General features: G+C 43.0%; 1 protein-coding gene across 3 annotated transcripts in view; it reads left to right on the forward strand.

The window, feature by feature from the left end:
* Nucleotides 1-23,487, forward strand: part of sorbs1 (sorbin and SH3 domain containing 1) — a 39,717-nt gene extending 16,230 nt beyond the window's left edge. Inside the window, exons 14-28 of one of the 3 annotated variants that reach the window (XM_088086145.1) lie at nt 4,405-4,454; nt 6,346-6,524; nt 8,416-9,867; nt 11,045-11,109; nt 11,305-11,475; nt 13,262-13,308; nt 13,637-13,751; nt 13,929-14,054; nt 14,224-14,418; nt 14,841-15,362; nt 16,065-16,160; nt 17,723-17,764; nt 17,858-17,910; nt 18,017-18,123; nt 19,310-23,487. In XM_088086145.1, coding sequence (XP_087942271.1) covers nt 4,405-4,454; nt 6,346-6,524; nt 8,416-9,867; nt 11,045-11,109; nt 11,305-11,475; nt 13,262-13,308; nt 13,637-13,751; nt 13,929-14,054; nt 14,224-14,418; nt 14,841-15,362; nt 16,065-16,160; nt 17,723-17,764; nt 17,858-17,910; nt 18,017-18,123; nt 19,310-19,377 — 3,288 coding nt within the window. In that variant the 3' untranslated portion in view covers nt 19,378-23,487. Of the gene's footprint in view, nt 1-4,404; nt 4,455-6,345; nt 6,525-8,415; nt 9,868-11,044; nt 11,110-11,304; nt 11,476-13,261; nt 13,309-13,636; nt 13,752-13,928; nt 14,055-14,223; nt 14,419-14,840; nt 15,363-16,064; nt 16,161-17,722; nt 17,911-18,016; nt 18,124-19,309 lie in introns of all 3 variants that reach the window. The other 2 variants (XM_042502428.2, XM_042502427.2) reach the window with 2 other exon arrangements.
* Nucleotides 23,488-23,729: the final 242 nt, after the last annotated feature.

The following is a 23,729-nucleotide window of genomic DNA, read 5'->3' on the forward strand; positions in this document are numbered from 1 at the left end:
GTTTCTTCTTACACTAAATTTACTACCACGTGTCCCATCAACATGGCTTAATGGGACCAACTATTGATTGTTTTTGCATCCCTATTTTTTACATCATAAATTCTTTCGTTTTTTTAAAGTTCACTGTTTTTGGACGTATATCAGCACGCCTATCTGCAGCAAACCTTTTCAAAGCACTTGATATAGCTGCAGTCATTTGTCATTGTCACTTTATACAGTTTAAAAGGATGTCGTCCCCAGTAGTGTCTAAAATAGTTGACTGAGATCTATTTTTGCCCTCTTCAAAAGTGTATCAGCAATTTATCTCCCTCTGTGATGCTGAGTGAGCACCGTCAGCTCAGGCAACAGAAACCTGTCTGACCACTTTGTTAGCGGTGGCTTTTACACTGTGCAGTTTAGTTACTTAATATTTCATAAGGCTGATTATTGATTAGGGTTTGTTATGCTGCAGTAGTAGCACAGGTGTCCGTGATAAAATATCATTTAAATTATCACAAGGCTATCGTGAGTTTATAACCGTCATATTTTCTTTACAACAGCATCTTGTGTTGTTAACTCAACACAGAGGAGGAGCTGTTTGTTTTGTTTATTTTGATCTGCACCTTGCCAACTAGAGTACATATCATAAGCCTGAGGCCTGGAGGATACATCCACAAGTCTCTTTTCACTTGTAGAGGCTGCAGTCCTTACGAGCATTAGGCTCCAGGATAATCCCAGGTCCTTGAAATAATGATTGCTGCCCGTCTGCTCTTATATTCACTCAAGTACTCAAACGGGTGCCGGCATGTTGAAGCAGTATACAATGTCATGACAGATCCATGCCTCGGGCCTCAGTTGGCACCAGACTAGCGTGGCACTGGCCGCCCACAAACAGATGTTGGTTCTCCTCGCTCTCTGTCAGTCAGAAGCCACACCGCCACTCCCTGGATCATATGAGGTGGCACCACTAGCTACGACATGAGGTCATGTCCTAGCATCAGTCAGACGTAGAGGGAGGCTCTACCGTTCCAGGTTAGTGTATATGCGGAGGAGGTTTAGCTGTGGAGGCGGCTGAGTCTGTCTCATAGCAGCCTGGATGTTTGCCAGATGATCTGAGCTTGATGACTGGCTCCTGTTTAATGTCAAAGTCACTTCTAAAGCTGCACCTGGTATGCGTAGTATTTGACCTTAAGGCCCAGCCAGACACTCTGGCTCATTGGAGTTTGACTGACACATCAGTACTTACTCTGTTTTAGGAGAGGAGAGATATGGCTGGAAGTCTGCAAAAACTACAATGCTTCGGGGGTTAAATGGAGAGCTAGGCCTTCATGGCTCTGATTCAGTTTGCTCTTGTTCTTATTAATAACCTTCAAAGTGTTGTGGAGCACCACTTCTACTACAGAAGTAGTACTATACGAAGAGGAAACTTCTTGACAGTGTTAAAAGTTCATGTCTGATTCCTCTGCTTTTAATAACTTCTTGTGGTTTCACACCACTAATTAACCAGTTGTCAACTAAATACCTCTAAAGAGTTGGCTTACTGTGAGTAATACATTAAGTAATCCTACAAGACCAGACTATTTTCTCTTCTTCTTTATCTGGCCCTGTCACCAGTGGCCACTCCTAGTCACCTAATAGCTGCTATGACACCTGTGTATAATCACAGTAATGGTCCTCTTGATTAATATTTACAAGTTCTACATTGAAAACACACCCAGTGACAGTTACAGTCAAACATAGCCTCATCGATATACATGGCTAGCTGTAGCTGGAATTCCACACATAACTATGGTCAGGAAGAGCATTTCGGCCCCCTACAACCGACAGAGTGACTCCATCTGTCGAGCATATGCTGACGAGGGTGCTGCTGCCACACTGTCTCAGCGCTGAGTTACGTAGACCCACCACCCCTCCCCACCACCACCTGACATATTCTAAAGGAGGCAACTCAGTAAGCCCGACAGCTCATTGTGCTTCATATTTAACCTCTGTTACACACTTAGCCTTTACCTTTAAGCATTTAGCAGAGATGAGATGAGGGGCGCTCATGGCTATAACAGGCCGCTCACTCTGGGGGAGCTGTTTGTTTTCATGAGAACACATCAACACAAATAAGGCGCTGGAAAGAATGAGATTCATGTTACCATGACCTACTCATGATCGCTATTTTGAAAATGAAAGCGGCTCTGAGTAGCCCGGGACACCTGTTAGGAAACACGCACATGAAATTCTGCAGAAACGTTGTCATCGGTGTTCCACTGACTCACTGAGGCCTTCATCTATGTCCATATAGAGATGGACATTTTACGCTCCTACTGCTTTCTAGTTTCCTCCGCTGTGTGTGTCTTCAACAAAGTCAAAGCAGTTTAGCGTCTCTTTTATGCTCTCTACGCTTCTTCTATTTGCTCCCTTAATTTCATAATCTGGATTTAAAAAAGTGTCTGAGTAATCTGATGTGAAGTGATATTAGTGTAGGATCAAATCGATCTGAACAGTTTTACCCTCTTATCTTTTTATATAAAGAATACCTCACCCCCAAACAATCATTTATTTATCAAATTACTCACTCTGTGTAACACTGAATTTGTGAAAAAAACTGAAGCCTCCACAGTGAGCGGAGAATACAAAGTGGAGAAAGTTCATAGAAAACTATAACAAAACAAACTTTTAGAAACTCTCACACAACTAGTGCATTATAACCCAAGTCTCATTTATTAAGTCCTATGTTCAGTACTTAATTAATCAACAGCATTTCTGACTGGGAACCAAACATAATGTGAAAATTTACCTTGCTGAACATGGGGGCTGCTGGTCTACAGCTGCCTCTATCAGTTAGTTTGTTTGTGTTATTGCGTGACTATGGTGTTTTAAAGTGTTGGTTCTGACCCCAATGACTTTAACTCATCAAGGATTCTCTTTTTTTTGGATTCATTGTTCACCATGGAGACGTGAGAGAAACAAAGTTTTCTTCACAATTCGATGTAACACAGGTTTAGTAATTGATATACAAATGATCATTTTGGGGGTGAAGTGTTCCTTTAACTGACACTAATCAGGCATCTTGTTAATAACCAGATTAAGATTCCATTCCTTCACTCCAGATAAGCCTTCATGCTTGTTTCCTGTTTACTTTCCACTGATGCTGTGTGTGTATAAGCCCAATTACCCCAGGGTGCAAGAGAACACTATCTTCTCCCTCGATATCAGATTTGAGGGGGGGGGTGTTCAAGACATGGCGGAGCAAGAAAGAGCTGCAGATTATTCAATGACACTGGCGTGTTCTCCGAGTCGACATGGAACATTTGGCTTTATAAATAGCTCAGACTATAGACCTGCCAACCTGATGTTCTGTTCTTATAAAGATAGGCATTTATTCTGAAAGGTTATAAATGATCATCCTGCCCTGGCAACTAAGTGCAAAGGCATGTAGTGGCAAACGAGCTGTTGAGAATGCTCCTTGTCTGGTCATCAGTGTGTGGAAGCGGAGACTTGGCCGCGCCGTGGGGAAGTGGATGTGGTATTAACAGCAGGGCCAGGCTGGCTGGGATGGGGATTGTGCAATCGTATTTGCAAACAACACTTGTGCTCTTATTCATAGTGCCCGTGTCACGTCTGTTATTTTTACCTGCTGTGACGTCTGAAAAGAGGAAAGCAACAGAAACAGTGGGCTAAAATTAGTTGGCTCTAAACCATTCAAAACGCTGGTGGGTGCTACCACACTGAATGACCACCCCTGTGTTTTGGAGATAATATCTGCTTCTGAATACTTTTACTTTTGTAGTCCTTTAAACATTATTCACTCTCTTTGTTTCTTTCTGCCTTTATGTTTCCGCTCTTTGTCTTTATAACATTGTTATAATGATCTTTTTGTACAATAATTATGTGTATTTTTTACTTTCTCAGTGAGCATTTGTGTCTCTTTTTGGCTCTTTAAGTGTGTGAGATAAAGTGTCGAGGGTGTGTGTATGTGTGTGTAATTCGGCCTGCTTGCACCACCAGCTGGTTAATTGTCCCCCGGTCTGGTCCAGTGGTAATGAGAGTGACTCAATACCAGACAAAAGAGACGGCTTCACTGGGAGACAGCAGCCCATTGGCTGAGCCTGTGACAGCCCCCTCCCCGCATGGGCGCCCCCTGACCGATGCACGCCCACCCGCCCACTCCCCCCGCCCTCCACTCTCCTCACTGCCGCTTGTTTTCTCCAACTTGCATGCAGGCCAAAACACACGCTTACTCGTCCATGCCAAGCCCAGTCCAGAGACGCTAAGAACCCCGGGTGCTCGAGACAAAAACCCCGACCCAGCCAGTGAACGACAGAGAGGAAAAGAAGAGAGAATCTGACCATAGCTAATGCTCCTGCCTCTGTTCTAGCTGGAGGAGACCTTCCTGTGGATCTATCAATGACTTCTTTGTTTGGTTTGTTGCAGAGTGCCCCCTCTTTCAGCCCCCTGGAAACAGCCTCCGACCTGCAACAGTAGTAAGTCCATGCCTCCCTCTTATTCTAACTCTTGTGCTTTAAATCTCACTTCCTCCTTCCAGTGTGTTGATGATTATTTAAGGCATGATATGGGAAGAAATGTCAGTGAGAGATTTCTCCACCCTGTAGAGCTCGCCCACCCTCAGCGGGGAGACTCCTGCTTCCTGAGGAGATCCTATTAAAAAGGCAAAAAGATACCAGAACAGTGTGTCCTCTGTCTGTGTTTCATGGTGTTTTTTCGAGGGGGTGGGTGGTTGTAGTGTGGAGACATGGCTGCTATGTGGTGATTTATTTAAAGACACCAACCTGGATGTCACTGGGATAGAGGGAACTCGCCCAGCTGCTGCATAACTCAAAAACCGTTAGCTTCTTCTGAATGGGTGTGTGTACAGAACTATGACCGGCAACTGGATTGTGAAAGAGGATGCTAGCTATTACAGAAACAAAGCCCACCGACAGAGCCCTTGATCTTTTTTGTTTTTGTCCGACGAGGTTGACATCTTCTATTTTTGTTTGTGTAATAAAATGTAAGGAATTTAGGACTGAGCCATGGTAAATGTCTCGCGCTACAGCCAAGGGAAAATAAACTTCCTCCCTCCATTTCTGCTGAGAACTTTCCATCTGCTGCAATCATTATGTCACCATGGCCAAGTATTTGAAAAAAAAAAATCCAACTTTTTAATCCAATGAATTGTTGTTAATTTTTAAAGAAAGAGGCTCCTGGTGAGGGGGTGGTGAAGGTTCACTTACCCAAACTTTTCAAAGGAAACCTCGAGTCATAAACTGACTACCCTCAGAGGCACATATGTTTAGGGCAGGATGTTTTTCCCTTTGGGGTCTCTTTGAAATCTGAGACATTTTGAGAACATAAAATGAAAAACCATATGTTCCAGTGTGGTGTCATTAGCTGAATGAATGACGTAAATTTGCATCTTTTGAGGCATCGCAGATTGATGGAAAAAATCCTAAATTGTTTGTATGGCCTCAAAATAAGAGCTGTCATCATAATGCATCAGTACACACTCAGTAATTGGCATTTAAATGAGCTCCTCGTCATTCCTGGAAAGTAGATAAACATTACAGTTAACCTGCCCCAGGCTCTCTCTCCGGCAGCATACAGACTGTTGATTTTGCCAGAACCATTCCTAAATCTTGGAGGACTCCTGTACGGCAGATTTCCTGTGTAGCATTTATGTGAATTCTTGTAAGTAACCTCGATCCAGCACGATTTTAATGGCTCTCTGCAGTCAGCACTGCACACGGCTATGAAAGAGCTTTTTGTGTCGAGGTTGTGAACAAGGAGAGTAATGTGTCCATACATTTGTGTTAGCGTGTAAATCTCTGACTTGGCAAAACTGCAGATGTAAAATGCGTTTTTGGAAAATACATCTCTCTTTTTCCTAACGCTAGTGAAAAGGGTTTGTATAGGTTTTTTTAGATGACACCAGAGTGTCTGTCAGTTTAATGGCTATGTTTGTCTGCACAAATAGAGGAGCAGAGTGAGTAGCACGTGAGCGCCATGTGAAAGAGAGTAAAACCTGACAGTTGTACAGGTGCACAGCAGGGGCTGAAACACCATGTGGGAATGTTCAGAGAATATTTATAGAGATCCGTCCTGTTGGCCTCTCTGGAATGCCAAGATATGTGTGGTAGCTAATGTCTTCTTTCAGCATCAGCCTCCAAATTCTGCACTTTCTTTCCCAAGTTTTTTCTGTCTCCCACAAGTCTGCGAATCCAGGAATTACCTCAAGATATGCTAAATAGGAACCATATGACAGCTCATTACCCAATTTGTGCGCCTCTGGTTATCATAAAAACATGCAACACAACTCCTCTGAATAAAGTTTGCTGTGTTTAATTAGTCGTCTGCGTTCTTCTCACTGCTGTCTAGCTCATCGAGCAAGTCTGGACACAGCGAGGTGGAGAAGGACGGAGGATCATCCACGAGCGAGCCTGGGGCTCCAGAATGCGACCGCCATGTTTACAAGAGTGTCCTGGAGGGCGGCGACATTCCCTTACAAGGTCTGCGGGCCCTAAACAAGCGCCAAGCCAGCTCCTCCTCCTCTAAAGGTAGGATAAGAGCCGCTTCACTTATGTGGCCAGTCAAATGGCAGGTGTGTGCATGTTAGTGGATGTGGAGGCTAGACAGTACAGAAGGTCATTAATGGCCTTTCCTGCTGAGACAGAACCAATGAGGTACAGACTCTGATGTCGGGCTGTGTCAGACAGGGATACATGTGTTTCCGTTTACCTTTCTGTTGGAATCCACACATTTTCTTTGCTCCCAGACCTCACAGCATTGGCCAATCACCTCGCAGCATTCATTCCCCCAGCAGCTTTTGATTTATTATTGATGCCATGGATGTTTTCATCAAACGTGTACCGGCCATCTGCTTTGGAAAACTCATGGAGGGAGTGAGGTTGTCTTGCTAAGTCGATGGAAGCTAACCTTGGAGAGTTTCCGCCCCCCCCTCCCCAAACCCCCTTACTTGCTCCAGTTGTGAGCCGCCGGTCGTTAGGCAGGCTTAGGGCAGGACTCCAGAGCTATCCAGCGCCAGGGAGCAGAGGGCCAGAGATGGGATGGATGAGGAGGGACGAGCGAGATAAACAGACAGGGGTGAGATAAACAGGAGGGACACAGAGGGTGGGTAGGCATGAGGAAGTCAGCTGTCAGTGTGAGGTCAGGGCCTGGAATGCCTGCGCACATGGCCGAGGACGAGAAGAGACGTAAGGAAGAGAAAGGAAGGGACAGTGTGACCTAGTGTGACATGTCATTACATTACATCTGGGTAGGCATTTTAAAAACTGTCCACTCAGAGTTCAAGTTTTGTATATTTCCACATTAATGACGGATATATTGACTCTTGGAACAAAGATGTATTACGAATGTTGTTTCAGCTTTGTCGAAATTGTGGGCCCTGGCAGTAAATGGATTTGGCACTCCAGTCAAATGACTAGCATGCTCCTTATTAGCCTCCTGCCCAAAGAGAAAGCCCAGTGCGAGAAACCAAACGCTTCATCATGTGTTTCTGTCTTGTGCTCATGAAATAAGAAAATATCTGTATTAATCTTTGTCTTTGTAAGAACTGAGTCTCCTCGGGGGCTTTTTAAGCTGCCAGGACTCTTTAGCTGCCTCATGCCTTGGATAGAATATCTAGTTTACTTCCTCAGTGTGTTTTTCTGGTAGATACAAATGCAACAGATGGGTCTCTCATGCTACAGAAGTGTCTCACAGCACGTCAAAGTGTCATTTCCAGGTTCCATCTGTAGTGCTACCACAAGCAAAAATATAGCTAGGAACAGACAGAGTATTTGTCAGAAGTCCTCTTTGACAGTCATGTTTCACTGTGCAGGTTGAATCAGGATACATTTTTTATTTACAACTGTGTAGGGGAGGAGTGTATTAACGGATGCCATAGAGTATTTATCACTGCAGCCACATGACTAATTGCTAAAAGTAGAGGAGAATATATGACAGAGGTTAAAGCAGGACAGGCAGCAGTCATGTGGAAGACAAAATATAAATACAAAATAGTTAACAGAAAAGTTTAGATTTTCTTTTTTGTTTTGAATTTGAACTGATACTGCAGTCAGTGTGAAGAATTCCTATATGACCTCCAACATCACATAACATTTCATGGCATATTGCTGTTTTGATACTTTCTGTTCCACTTGTTATTTTTCTGTTGACAGTGATATTGGTAACACCAGGATCTGATAGACAGTGAATTTCCCCTTGTTCCCTTTTTTACAAAGCATTATTCTTCACTGCAGTCCCATGCTGTTATTAAAACAGTCATCTATTACTTGATGCACAAAGCATCAAGTCTGCTTCTCATCTACTTTTGATAGAACTTGGTCTTTTCTTGAGAAATGTGCCTGACTCTGTTTTAGTGTGTGTGAACCTGTGACCATTGTAATCTAATATGTTGTTTATTCTGTTGTCCTGCATGCTTGCCAGTGGATTATAAAGGTGGGAATGGCTATATAATTTCACCCTGCTCCTCTGTAAATAGTCGATCGGTTCTTGCCAGTAATGCAATAGGTAACCAGTGTAAGAGTATGAAGCCTCTATCCGCTGCCAAAGCCTGCATACCCCAAATCCTGCCCTCTAAGTTCAAGCCCAAGCTGCTGCCGCCCAGTGGTGACAGTCAGGAGAGCAGGACTAAAGCTGTCAGGCACCCAAAGGCCCACAGCTGCGAGGACCTGTACACAGGGCCCTGTGACACAGAAGAAAGTGAAAACGGGCATCATTCAGACTTTAAATCCAGCTGCGGCACTGAGTGTGTGGACGGCCTCAGGAATGTTTCTCCCGCAATTAGGAGGAGCGCATCCGAGTTTTCCAGCCTGTACAGGACCATGCATCACATCCAGAGGCCCAGCTCGGCCGGCTGCAGCCCCAACGGCAGTGTCCGCAGCCTGGCCTCGCTTTTTGAGAAGTCAAAGGGCGATGGGGGTGAAAGGTCAGAGGCGGATGACGGGGGTAACATTCCACGGGATGCAGTGTCGTCACGGGTCAGCGAGTTTGAAATGATCATCCAGCGGACCAGCTCGGCCCCCAGCCGCTCCTCCTCCTTGCCCACCCTGCACTCCAGCCACAGCCACAGCCCCAACCACAGCCCCGCCCACCTCTACATGGCGTCTGCAGTGTCAGCGGAGTCCCTTTTGGTCGCTGACGCCACCCAGATAGATGCCTGCTCCCCAGCGGAGGCAGAGGGCAAGAGCTGTGAGGAGGAGGCCTTGTCACCAGGCAGTGTGACTGTGGAGGAGGCTGCTTCCTCCTCCGACGACAGACACAGCGTCAGGGCCGAGTCCCCCTCAAACACCGAGACCGAGATCGAGCAGATCTTCAGTAAACGTTCCCCAGAATTAATCCGACAAAATATCAGTGGATCAAAGAGTCCTTCAGCCCTGCTTACAGCATCACCTCCGCAACACAACCACCTCCTCCACCACCACCACCACCACCACCTGCACCACCTGAACCATCAACTCCTCCTCAAACCCAGCAAATGCAAAGGCTCTTGCCCGGCCTCTTACACACGCTTCACCACCATCCTCAGGCATGAGAGGCAGCAGGCCACAACCCAACAGGAGAGGCCGCCTCAAGAGAAGAAGAACACGCTGCCTGGGAACTTCTTTCTCATGGGCCCCGCTCCCTTCAGGTTACGGAAGAACCTGCAGTCCCACCAAACTCGACGGACCCTGTTAGCCACCAAGGTGACAACAGGCACCCAGAGGCCCTGCACTTTGTCCCCCGAACCCAGACCTCTGATCCCTCAGCGCCTGTCCTCCCTGGAGGTCCTTGAGAGGCTGAGTAATGGAGACGGAAGCAACACTGACCACCTGAGTAACGGGCAGGGCTTGGACGCCAACGGGAACCTACTGCAGCCGCTGGCAGCTCACCGCAGAGGTGGCTATCTCCATCCCTTCACCACTGTCACCCTCCTCTCTCCCCCCTCTGTGGTCACTCATTTACCTTGACTCTCTTCTTCACCTTGTGTCCCTTTTCTCCACAAAGCGACGCCGCCACCCTCCATCTCTAGTCTGTGTGATGTGTTTACAAAGTGACAGGGAAGCCTCCATCTCATTCTGAGTGTGCTGTGTTTGGTGCTCTTCCATTTCACTGTGAATGAGTTTGGTCCCACAAACGCATCAAAACACTGCAGTGACTGTAGGAGGTTCAGGCAGCTTTTGGTAATGTATATATCTCCTGGTGACATCAGATTTGAGCTGTATGCAAACGTGCCAGAGCCTGCATAAGCGTTACATCGATACAGACCAGATTCTTTATTTTATTATGTCATTTTAATGTATGAAGATGAAAGTTTTTTCTCAGGTTGAACTACAACCCAAGCATTCCTCTGTAATGTTTAAGCAGGATGTTTCAATATAACACTGCATACGCTCTCTCAAACTGATGTCTCACCATGTCTGTATCTGTTTTTTTGTTTTGTTTTGGGAACAATTTACATCTGCCATCTTTCATTTTCTCACCATGAAAGGTTTGTTTTAGCCAGACAGGATGTTCCCTGCTTTGATGTTTTTTTACGTAACAGCCGGGACCTGAAACATTCATAGTTACTTGTGGCCTTTTCTGGGACACAGAATGAAACATCTATGGTGGTTTAGGGAAGAAATTATGTCATAAAGACATTTAGTTAATATGATGAAAGTGAAACTTCAGTAAATTAATGGATGCTGGCTGGTTGATCAGTAAAACCACGATTTCATATTCATTTTTGTGGCCAAGATACAGTAGGTTTCACATTTTCTTTTCTGCATTTGTTTTTCTCATGAACACACATCGGATCATTCTGTGTTCATTCCTACGTGCATGCAGGAATACATTTGGCTTTTTGGATGTGTGTTTGCTTTTTGTTTTAGTGTTGCAAAATTATGGTGTTCATTTGAAGCATGCGTGGTTGTATTTACTGTATATATTAGTATGATTCTATTCATTGGAATTGAGGAGTTGACTGCAATATCATCATCTTATATATAAAATGTTTTGTTCTTGAGTTGGATTTGTCTTGAGGTTGACAGTGAAAATGCTTCACAGCGTAATCTTCTTTCTGTTTCTTTATTAGACTCGTCCCCAGTTCTCGGGGAGAGCCAGGATGAAGTGTTGCGAAGGCGTCATGGGGACAAAGAGGTGAACTTCCTTTATATTTAAGACAAACTTTCATAAATTACACCTCACTGACTATAAGTTAGATGTGTTTTGAGTAAGGAAATCATGTATTACATACATAACATAATACATAACAAAGAGTGTCCTACATGAATAAAAGAGTAGACAAGACCCATATCTGCAGGGGACAAACAGTTCAGTGTGGTTTCCTGGCAGAAAATCTTGGAGGAGCAGCGGCGGCTGAAGCGGGAACAGGAAGAGGCTGACACAGCATCAAGGCGACACACAGGCATTGTGCCGACGCACCACCAGTTCATCACCAACGAGCGCTTCGGAGACCTGCTCAACATCACAGATAACACAGAGAAGAGGAAATCAGGCATAGAGGTACAATACAGGGCCGTGTCTTATCCTTCTGTAAGCAGGAAAAAAGACGGCAGATGCTTTGTCAGTTCGTGAGTCAGGCTGCAGAGCGGGGTAGGGCGGGGGGATGTCAGCAGGATTTCTGCAGACACAGATGGCTTTCTCTTCTGGGTCAAAAATTTAGAGGGTGAGAGCAGTGACGGAAGGCAAAATGTGAGTTGTTTAGTTTATTGCTGAATATTTCAGACTTTCAAACATCACTTCCAGGTCAACTATGTTATTCTGGAGGCCACATTTTCAGACAGCTAAGAGCTCTGGGGCCGGATATTTCCCTCAGCTATTACTCTCATTATATATGTACACTTGACACAACATACCACCACATTTTCAAAACTTATTTCACTGCATTGCTATAAAACTATAAACATAGACAATGACACAAGCAGTTTCACTGCAATTTTTGCTCCTGTCACATTTTCCTCACTGTGGCCTTTTTCGTGGCGATATATAAATCCTGCACCTCTGTGGATACAGCACAACGAGCTCTAGAAGTGGACTCAAAAGTGTCTTTTGTGCACAGTTATAATGCCACAAGTCATAAAAACAACAAATGTAAGATGGATTTCTTAGACATTTTATTTTCCAAAAAAATAAAATGGAATCCATGTATACAGCATTTTCCAACTGTCCACAGTACTGGAGTAGGGGGTGCATACTAAACATACTAAACATATTGAATTATTTACATTTTTACAACATCCACTTACGACCTCTCTTCTCCTCTCCTGTCTGCTATGTGTAAACAGCCTGCAGTTCACGCGTGGTTTCACTGATGTTTTTTGACATGACGATTTCTCTCACCTGAGCCAATTATAATTTCTCACAGGAGCACAGAATGAAATCATTTTTCAGAGGATCTGGTTAGAACAAACAGTGCTTTTTTTAATGTGAAATTTTGAGCGAGACGTAGAATAAAGTGGCTTTGATGAAATATCACTATTCTAAGATTCGATTTAGCTATTTTTCCTGACCAAAGCATTTGTAACACAAAATCAGTTCAAGGACTGTCGGATATGTGAAAATTCTACAATATTAATGTTGAACAGTTTCTGTTTATAATCAACTGTGTAGTTTTGGCAAACATTTAGAGAAAGCATGCCTTTCAAACCCGTCGTCGGGTGTGGGGTTCAGATGAAACAATCAGGATAAGTTTTATTGTGGCAACATATTTGTTATGACAGGATTTATTTTTTTCTTCTTTTTCAAGTTTCAAGTTTGATTTATTAGTAAACAGTACTGATTAGTGGGTCGCTCTGGCTTGATCTGCTATAGTTGGCCTGCGTTCCAGAGGTGGAAAAGGCCCGGTGTGACCTGTTTACCAGCTATATGTATGTCACTAGTAGTAGCTGCACCCTTGTTGTGTTACCTAAGGTGTGCCTGCTCCCTTGGCAGGTCACTCTCACAGTAAACAACCCCCTGCTGTTTGTCACTGGGCAGAGGACAAGTAACTCAGTCACAAGCACCTCATTACTGTCATTGCGAGAATATTTATGTTCAAACGGGACAGTGGAAGGACGACTCGAGCAGATTTACAGCTCACAACAAATTCCAGAAGATGTCTTTTCTCAGGACACATATATGGCAAAGCTCAGAGAACACAGCGACCAAAAAGTGACAAAGGTGTAGGTATTTAAGGGTGTTTAGGTGTTTGGAGAACTTTCGCTGGCTCAGTAACATATCAAATATAATATTTATATAGTTGTAGTTATGAATTAAGAGTGACCCCAGTATCTTGTTCATGTCTTAACAGAGAACTCCAGCCATGGCTCGCTTCGACTTCAGAGCAGAAACTCTAAAGTGAGTTTATCTACAATATCTATTCTGACTCTCACAGCAGCTGGTCTTTGTTGGAGTGATGTTTGGTTTGATTGCATGAGATTCCCGAGGTGTTACTGATGCTTTTATATTATGTCCATAATTGAGGTAATTTATATATGAGCAAGTTATAATCCGCATTTGTTTTAGCTTTTATTTCAAATTCCTGACTAAATGTCAAGTCATACAATGGCTTATTTACTTGAATGTAAATAAATCCCACCCATCTGATACAAACTAGCTATAAAGGTCTTTTTCATAATTGTTTGTTACTTCTTTCATTTCATGTAAATAACTCATCTCTTTCCAGGGAACTGCCGTTTCAGAAGGGAGACATTGTCTACATTATTCGACAGGTGGATCAAAACTGGTATGAAGGGGAGCATCATGGAAGAGTCGGCATTTTCCCTCAAAGTTACGTTGAGGTGTGTGAGCAACTTGGACAAGTTATTTTTTTTTTGTCACTTTATCACTTTGTATAAATGGTTATTTTATTTAACTCTCAATTGCAGTTTTAGAGTTGTTTTGCATAATCCCTCTGCTGCACAGTGTGATTTCACTTTTCTTTCTCAATCACTTTTGTCATTTGTTGCCCTCTTCAGCTCCTTCCCCCGACAGAGAAAGCCCAGCCAAAGAAAAGTGCCCCAGTGCAGGTGCTGGAATATGGAGAGGCTATCGCTCGCTTCAACTTCAACGGGGACACAGTGGTGGAAATGTCCTTCAGAAAGGTACGGAGTGTGACTCATTACAAACTGGCGAACACTAAGCAACACTTAAACAGATGTTTGAGTACATAGAGATGCTTTTATCATTTATTACTCGTGCTTTATTTTTCCACAGTATTTGTCAGCTATATTTGTTAACAGTGTTTTGAACCTACAAAACGTGTTTCTGCAGGGAGAGAGGATCACGCTGATTCGTCGAGTTGATGAAAACTGGTATGAAGGCAAAATCTCAGGCACCAACCGCCAAGGCATCTTCCCCGTCACCTACGTAGAAGTGAACAAACGACCCCGCGTCAAAAACGGGGTGGAGTATCTCGACCCTCCTGTCAGCCACTCGCCACAGCGCAGCACCAACGCCTCTCCTCAGGTAAGGAGGCCAAACTGGTCGATCAGTCGCTGGATACATTTTTGGATGTTGTAAAGAGCTGACAAGATTTTTATTACCACTGCATCTCTGAATTCTAACGAAGCCCTGAGAGGTAAGGTGAGAAGTTTTTTTTGCAGGCAATGATGTCCAAAACCTAAATTCATCTCCTTCCTATAAGATAACTTTCCAGACATCGGAGATAATACCTCGTAAGAAGGAGATCAACTTTTGGCCAACATTGGCAGCAGTCATTTTTTTCACCTTGTCTCTCAGGACTTTTGGAGAATCCTTCTTTGTTCCTCTTGACAGATACCATTAATGATTTTTGAATTTGACTCATCTTTCATTTGCCTTCTTTTCTTTCTCTCATCCCCTCTTCCTTTCTTTACTTCTTCTTTCCACGTTCCTGTTGCTCTTAAAAGCTGTATCGTAATCGTCTGACCACCTCGCCCCTGCCCCTCCCTCGCTCCCCCCGCCGCTCCGTGTCCCCCGAGGTCCACGCGATCTCCTCTGAGTGGATCTCCCTGACTGTGGGAGGAGGGAGCCCTCCTGCCGCCCCCACCCCTCCCCTGCCACCACTGCCCACCGTGTCCTACCGCTGCGGCGAGTACCTGCCCCCGCCCTACTCTGCCAGCCCCGTGCCTCCCATCACCGGCAGCCCGTACTGCATCTCCCCCATGGCATCACCATCAGCCTCCCCTCTTCCCCCACCTTACCCGCCCAGACCCAACTCAACCACTCCCTTCCTCACATTCACCCCACCTCAGGGGGAGGACTTCCTGCTCTCCCCTCCCTCCTCACATCTGTCAAACAACGTGAGCCCCTGTGGAGGGCCAGTTCTGGAGGGATGGGTGAGGGGGGAGAAGGAGTTGACAGAGGGGGAAGGCGCAGAGGGGGATAGGGGCTACGCAGCCCCGAGCAGCAGGCGAAATGGCCCTGCAGAGGTATCTTCTGCATGGTGTGCAGTGTTGCATCTCAGGCTCACTCAGGAACATGGGCTTTTAGCCACAGTTTGATCCCCTAAAACAGATGTTTGATGAAGTACTGAAGCAGCATTTGTGTGTGGAAGATGACTAACTTGTATATTTGTCCCGAAGTTGAATTTAGTCTCGTGAATATATCTGCAGGTTAAGTGGAGGCAGAATTGGTTAATACTGGTCACACTGCTTAAAGCTGCAAGTCTGCATGTTGTTGTGTGTGCGCCACTAACACGCAAGTGTTTTTCAGTGTCTTTCAGTGTTTATATAGTGAGGCTCAGATTTCCTAACTGTAAAGGACAGCAAGGGGAGCTATTGTGCTTGCATATCCAGGATTGATTTGAGAGCTCAAGTTTCTGTCTCTTCATGAAATTCAGCATTTGGTTGCATGTTGTTGTTCTGTGCAGAGGTGTGATAGCTTGGATGCCGCTGGGGTTTGGAAGTTTATTTAAGACAGTGACATATGTATTACGAAGTATTTATAGATTTCACATGTTGGCTCCTGTTTTAAAAGCTGCTGTGAGGTTGAAATTTCCTCCTACAGAAAAACACAGCCTGACTGTGGCTGAAGTATGACACCATTTACAGCAGGTGGATACGTGGTACAAGCTGTAGAGAAAAGCTTTTATTTTGAAATGTCCTTGTTGATATGCCATTTTTGTGTTGCAGTTTGTGAAGAATGAGGCTGACCATCATGGACGGAGCTCCAGAAGCCCTGTGATGCTGTTTGACATCCAAGATAACAACAATGTTAACTCATTCGCGGTAAGTCGGAGCAGAGTTTTCTTTGACCTCCACTGTCGAGTTACAAAAGTAAAGTGCTGTTTGTCACATGACTTCATCATCTGTTTAACTTTTAACTCATCACCTCCAAAGATCCATTTGACTCACATCATCTTTAACTTCCATTACGTCTTCCATATTTGCTCTACATGTTAAATGTGTGAGATATTAGAAGACTAGTCTTTCATTAAAAGACAAGTTGGACATTTTGGGAAAAAATGTATTCACTTTCTCCACCTTTCAGCATCTCTAAAGCTCATTAATTATCATGTTACATCTTGTTTGCTTAATCTCTGTAAAAACCAAGAGAAATTGGGCGTTTATGTGCCATGTGATTTCTTGTTTGGGCACTCTTTTTTAGTGGTGTTTTCAGTTCCCAGCTAATTTAAATGTAAAGTAGCTAAAATCTGCTAAAAGGGTTGCCATTTTCATAGTACATAAACAACTTTGAAGTTTAAAGAAACTGAGGAAAAGCTAAACTGACTCTAACTAGCTTAACCATAACTTATTATTATTTTTCAAGCTGCTGTCATCTCATTATTATGCATCTAAATCTATCTCTAATTTCAAAGACTTTTTATGCAGGCTGTTGAACAGACTAAAGTTTCGTGAATTGAGAGGATCCTGGAAAAACTCACCTCTGTGAAGTCTGTGTAATTTAAGAAAAAATCATTTAGAACAAACACAAAGGAGAAGGAATTCCCAGGACTCTGGTCTTTAGGTACACATATTCAAAGTTCAAATTTCTTTTTAGCGAATCTGCTTTCCTCCAATCACTGAGCAGAGTCGGTACAGAGTCACAGCCATACAAGAGACCATTCAATAAGAAATTTTCAGGACTCTCTTACAGGGAAGAGTTACGTTTGAACAAAAAGTCAGTAGATTTGTTGATAGATGCTCTGTTTGAAAAAAAAGGTCGCCAGAGAGGTCTTAAAAGTAGACAAATCTAGCGAGAAATACCCTTATTTGTTAACTTTAGTCTTTATCGTTTCATTGCCAGGCAGCCAGCAGACACACCAGGAAGTGTCACCGCTCCTGGGCAGAATATAGTGCAGCACATAACAAACTTTTTTTCATTCCACAGTGTTTTCATGTTTTGAGTCCTCATGCTAAGCTAAATTAATTAACCCTCTCATCTAACATCATGTGAGGGATTACCTAAGAGTGCATTTACCCAAAGTGTTGAACATGTACATGTCAGCTTCCATGTAATACTGCATGTTCATACCGAATAGTATCCTGTAAAAAAAACTAATATTTCACGTTTCCTGTCTACATGCTCTCACTCCGGTGTCTTTTCATTCCTCTCCTCCTGGGCTCCACCAACGTCTCTTCTGCTTTTTCTCCTGGCTTTTAATGGATCACTTCCTTTTCTGCCTTGCTACTTACCGGACCCACCTTCCTGTCTCGTCCCTTCGCGCCCCCTCCTCCTGTCTAACTCTTCACCTCCTCCCCTCAACTTCACCTTCGGCCTTTTCTGGGACTCTCGGTGGGGCCGCTGTCTGTCTTTCTATGACGACTTCACCTACTACTACTACTACTAGGAGGCAGTGTGTAATGAGATCTTGAATATAGCTGAGACCTCGGTGAGGTACTGCAGCACCCTGTCCCACCACCCTCATGACTCTGTCCATAGACTGCACCCCCACCCCAGTAAACAATCTCTCATCATTTCCCAGCAACCCCTGTCCCACAGCAGCAGCCCGGAGCCGAACCGTCTCAACTGTGGAGTGTGAGTAAGATCTTCACTTTTAACTTTTTTTTTTGTAGTTTAGTATTTTCATTTTTACTTCTCAGCTTTGAAATTTTACCTTTATCTCCTCTGTATCCCGCTCCAGTTTCCAGGCTCTGTACAGTTACGTGCCGCAAAATGAAGATGAGCTGGAGCTGCAGGAGGGAGATCTCGTCAGCGTCATGGAGAAGTGCGATGACGGCTGGTTTGTCGGTATGTGCCTGAAGGCCTAGGGAAACATTCCTGACAGACGCAGTCACACTCGCTGTGTCACATAAATCCATATAGGGTTTCTGCAGAGTGACAGCTAAGGTCTGTACGCGTGCAATGTGCATGCTCAGGGCAGAAGTAGAGTCATTTTCACTGTGTCACATCCCTCCATATATAGGGTTTCTAAAAAATGACAGCAGAGGAATGAGTTCAATGTGCAGGCACAGGACTGATTTCAAATACATCTTAGATATGTAATTTTTGTAACATGATATGATAATGATAATTTCTATTTAAATGACTCAACGTTTCCTTGGATTTGTGAATAAATCTTTGTTTTTCTTGCATGCCTCAAGTAAAGGAGGAATCAACAAAATGTGAAAATCTTGATGAATTGAAGTCATAGGGGGCCGTGTTTAACAGCAGCAAAACTAAATCAAAACATCCGTTTATAAATTGTCACACAACTCATGCAGTATAATCTTCAGTAAAGTCTTGATTATTATTTTGTATGCTCAGTAATTCCCTAACAGACCACCCTTTCCAACAGGGAACTGAAGAGAAATTGAAACTTGTCAGTGCTCTCTTCAAAGCCAAGCTCGCTTGACTAAAACAGTTCATTTTACATTGCTATTAATTTTTTTTTAGAATTGTTATTATTGCTGTTTTTTTCCTCTTGATTAAGGGGTTATTTTGTGTTGTTTTTCCTTATCCACTGTGAGGGACAGAGGGATGCTGTATGCTGTAAGGCTCTCTGAGGAAAATTGTTATCTGTGATATTGGACTTAATAAATAGAATTAAACTGAAGTTTCACTTTCAGTTCAATACCCCAATGGACTGGGAAGTACTGAGCGTCCGACTGGATAAATGAGACTTAGATTATACTGCATGAATCGTGAGAGTTTGTAAACAGATGTTTTAATAAAGTTTTGCTGTTTTTAAATGCAGCCCTGTTTTACCCAAATTCCTCAAGAGTTGTATAAATTTTGGATTTTTCCTCGCCTGAGGCATGCGAGAAAAATATTTTCTTTACAAATTCAACGTAACATGTTGTCAGTAACTTAAATACAAATGGTCATTTGGAGGGAGAAGTCTTGCTATAAAATTAAGGTCATTTTAGCCTTTTAATCTGAGAAAGAAACCTTTCACTTTTGCCTGATCACTTTTTCTCTTTCATTTTCTCTCCAGGTACCTCAAAGAGGACAAAACAGTTTGGGACTTTCCCTGGGAATTACGTGAAGGAGGTGAAACTGTAAAGATATCTAATCCGGCTGTAACACGTGGTTGCCTGTCAAGCTTGGGAAGTCATTACTATCGCGCATGGCTGTTGGTTAGCATAGTCATTTAGCCAGGCGAATCCATTTTGTCTGGGAAAGTGATCGGTTCGGCCTGAGGTATGTCAAACTGCACGAGACGGAGACAGAGACAGCTCACTGCCCAAACCTCAGTATGGTGTACACCTTGGCCACATTTTACACACTTCTTGACAGAAATCGTCCGTCTCCACGTGTGGGATTTCTTCCACCACAAACTAGCTGTTATTGCACAGATAATAGCTTCCATCTTGCCCATGTAATTTACACAAGTGTTTACGTAGCACCTCGGTGTGGAGGCCGGCAGCAGAGCAGTGTATGGATTAAAGAGTGGATCTTATTACCTGAACTGGACTTTGGGGGGATTCAGAATGTATTTTTATGGGACGTGTGGTCGGAGCTGTTTGTCATGTGCTACCTTTCAGGGCCGGAGGTGTTTTATCATGATTAGATAAATACGACACAAATCACGCATCTCGTGATTCAGAGACATTAGACGCTGCTTCCTAAAGAAAACCTGTGGTGTTTGGATCAACATACCAGACATGTATGAAATTTAATGAGGTGGTTTATTTTTGGACTCGATTTAATTCAGTGCCCTCCAGAGTTTTCTTACATTTTATGTTTGAATCCCCTTTAGAAACTGGTCTGACAAACTGGTTTTCCTTTCTTCTTTTTTTTTTACATTCTCTCAGTCATCATAAGTCAGTATTTGGAAAAATGAACAGCATTCACAACACAGTGTAACCCGAAAGCTTTAGGAACCGGTTCAGTATTGCCTTTATTTTCTATCCAAAGGCTGTTATACAATAATTATTACAAAGTCATGTGCATGACGGGAAACACTCAAATGTTGAAGTGTGCTCTTAGCTTCTCTTTTTCACAGTTACCACAGCAAATACAGGACACGTGGACTGTGTTGCATGTCTGAAACTGTGTATATGCACATCCTTTATTTTCAGAATCTATTTATTTGTCCTTTTATATCTTTTCCATCTAAATAGAATCGTGTTTTTGCTGATGGACGACGCCTGTAAGGTAGCTGGTGGTAGACACCTGGCTCCAGCGCAACCACAGCACAGGCGTGGTAGCACTTAACTTCCTGTTTGGTCATGTAGGGAGATCCCACCTAACAAAATAATAGTAGATTAATCACCAAAAAAAACAAACTGTTTAACGTTTTGAGCAAAGCCAACAAGGTGTCTTAGAAAATAATCATACTGACCTTAAGCGCATATTGAGATTTTAACCACGCCCTCGCTCACAAGATTATATGTTTTAGCCATGTAAATGTGTACAGAAAACTTTTAAGAGGCCTTCCAAATATGGCTACATATTTTCATATGTAATGACTACGACTTGGTAATAGAGTTAGTGGAATGATTTAAACAATGAGGTCAGCATTAGTACAGCATGTAATATCAGTCAGAGATTGACAAGTCAAATCGGAGCATGAGACACTATCAGCCTCAATATTTGCCACCCTTAGCTTAAAGAAAACAGAAGTGATGACAGGGTTAACAGTCAGCTCTTTGAGCTTCAATAGCTCCCTGACGGAGGATTCCTTTGAATTCTGCTATCAAAGCATCGCAGCCGTCTCCCCCACGAGAACAGAGCTCCCACATCTCCGGCACCATCAGATCCTGCAACAGACACCACATGTCAGAATAGATCCTCCACACGCACACAATGAAAGATGATAGCTATTGTTTTTCTCTGCTTGTGTTTTCATCAAATTCCTTGTTGGCACCAGCCGCTGCACCGTGCTCATCAGTCCTGAGCAGAGGTGTGATATAGTGCTTGCAAATCCTTCTTAGAGCTTGTTGTGACCTGCTGGGACTCGCAGATTGATGCAGTTTGAAGAGTAATTGCTAAACAAGTATTTTAAAGGGATAGTTGAGATTTTTTTTGAAGTATTACCTCCAGCAGATGTCAGTTTGGTGATGCTTAGCAATGTCCTGATGTGGACGGGGGTCAGCAGCGGAATGTATTTTAGCCTCCTAAAAAAAAAAGTAAACACCTAAAAATCTGTATGCTATATGGAGAGTATTTTCACTGCTTTACCTCTCTGATGGGGATGTGACTTCAGTTTCACGTCTAAGCTCCTATCAAAGCCACCAGACTCCATCCAGAAAAACTGTAATTGTGATTCACTGACCACAGGAGCTGCTGGTCTTCTGCTGCTTCGATCAGTTAGACTTTTTGTGTTACTGTGTGATTTTGGTGAATCTGAACTAACCCTTTCATACACCAAAGTCGCACGTTAACAGGAACTGACTTTTCGAGGCAGCAGTGAGCCAGCAGCTCATGTGTTCAGCAACGGTAAATCTCAGTTTTTCTCTGTGGAGTTTGGCTTCTAAGAGAGCGAGATAACTGCTTCATTTTCTCGTTAGAAATTGTTGTTTGACATTAAGGTAAAGCAGTGAAAATATGTTTTGTTGCTGAGCCCACCACAGCAGTTGATTCCTTAGCTTTCACTTCAGACTCTATCCTGCTTCTCCAAACTGGGGGCGTGCTGACTGACATCCACTGCACATAGCATACCGTCTTTGGATAAGTGCCCCATAAAAACCCAACTCAAAGAGTCTGAAGTCTCACTTTAAAGTCAGTTTAGTTTATAGCACGTGGATCTGATGCTCCAAGACAGAACCTTTTCCCATAAATCAACATATTTCTATCAAACGATGCTAGACTATCAGCGGGCCTACATTTTAGACTCGCTATGATCATGTGAGTACACAAAATTAAAAAAACATAATGTGAAGTGTTGAAAGATAAAACAGTCGCTCCTCGATAGATCTAAAAGTGTATGTTTACTATATCATTGTTTCTGTTTTTTGGTTTTTTTTTGAATGCGTTAGCTGCGGTTGTGCAGTGATGATGAACATTGACCTGGTTGGATCATGGTTTGAAGCTTGCGACCACATGTATGAAGTTCAATAATCAATGAAGTGCATTAATTTAACAAAATTCAGTAGCAATCAGTGTTTCATCCTCTCTGATGTTTGCTGTTGAGGCATAATCAGGTGTCTTGCACGGACAGTTTTGCCAACTTCAGCAAAGGGAATGTTTTGTCAAGATAATACACCGCATTGTGTGTTTGCCTGTATAGCACTGATATAATATTCAGGTATTTTGTTACACCACAAAAGCATGTTTTTCCCTCCACTGCTGGCTAAACATTTCTGTTCCTGTGTAACTCCAGCTGCGCTTAAATGTGCTGATTGGTTGGGAGTCTGTTTCTTCCCTGACAACACAATTAGGGAGGTTCGCTCCACCTCAAACACGCCACATGATGGACAAATCACTCACTTAGCCATAACGCAACTCACTCTAGATTGTTTCTGTGATATACTGTGCTCCAGAAAACATCACAGGATGTATGAATGTATGAATATATGAATGTGGCGCACATAATATGTATAAAAAAAATTTAAAAAGTCTGTATTTTCATCTTGAATGAACATGCAGATTACTGATCAGCATGGCACAAGAAGGACTGTAAATATGTATAATAAAAAAATAAGACTGCGAGCGATGGGAGCGTCAGATGGAGCTCCATTGTTTGCAGCAGTTTATTTACCTGAAGGATTTTTGGCAAAGCACAGAGTGGAGCGTTACTGAGCACAGGGAGTTTGACGCATATGAACATTACGCTGCCATTTGTGACATTCATAATGCCTTATGTTAGCAAAATTGTGCCTCATTTTCATTTAATTATTTTAATTATTGTTGGGATTATCACTGAAATGTATCCATGACATATTTAATGTAACCATGGTTTTCCCGTCAGTCCTAGTCTCTGTGATGGGAGAACATTTACTAAGAACTTGTCAGTTACTGTGCAAGTACCTAAAAGTGTGACACGATGCTTTAACTTAATGATTAATAATCATAAGAACGGGCTAGTTTGATGAGACGCACAACCTGCAACAGGTTTTGGTTTGTTTGCTTCAATTTGCAGTGCTGTTACATTGACAATATTAAAAATAAAGATACTATACACTGCTGTGACTTCGGTATTATGCAATATTTAATAAACCATTTAAACTATTTGTTGTGCTATCAGTTTTGATTTATGGCAATGATCTGAATAAGAAATTTTATAACATTTAAGATCCTTTGACATGTAAATGGAGTAAAGTCTAGGTTAATGGTATATAGGCATGTATTTTTGAAATGCACGTCTCTTTGTGTAATGTTGCAAATTCATGTGAGCTAAAGGTGGAGCTGTTGCTGAGCTTAAACTTTTTTTTTTAAGTAGCACACCATTTAAGCTACACCCAAATTAATGT

The sequence above is a fragment of the Plectropomus leopardus genome, chromosome 13 (genome assembly GCF_026936395.1).
Source record: "Plectropomus leopardus strain MGB_pleo_1.0 chromosome 13, ASM2693639v1, whole genome shotgun sequence".
Lineage (NCBI taxonomy): Eukaryota > Metazoa > Chordata > Actinopteri > Perciformes > Serranidae > Plectropomus > Plectropomus leopardus.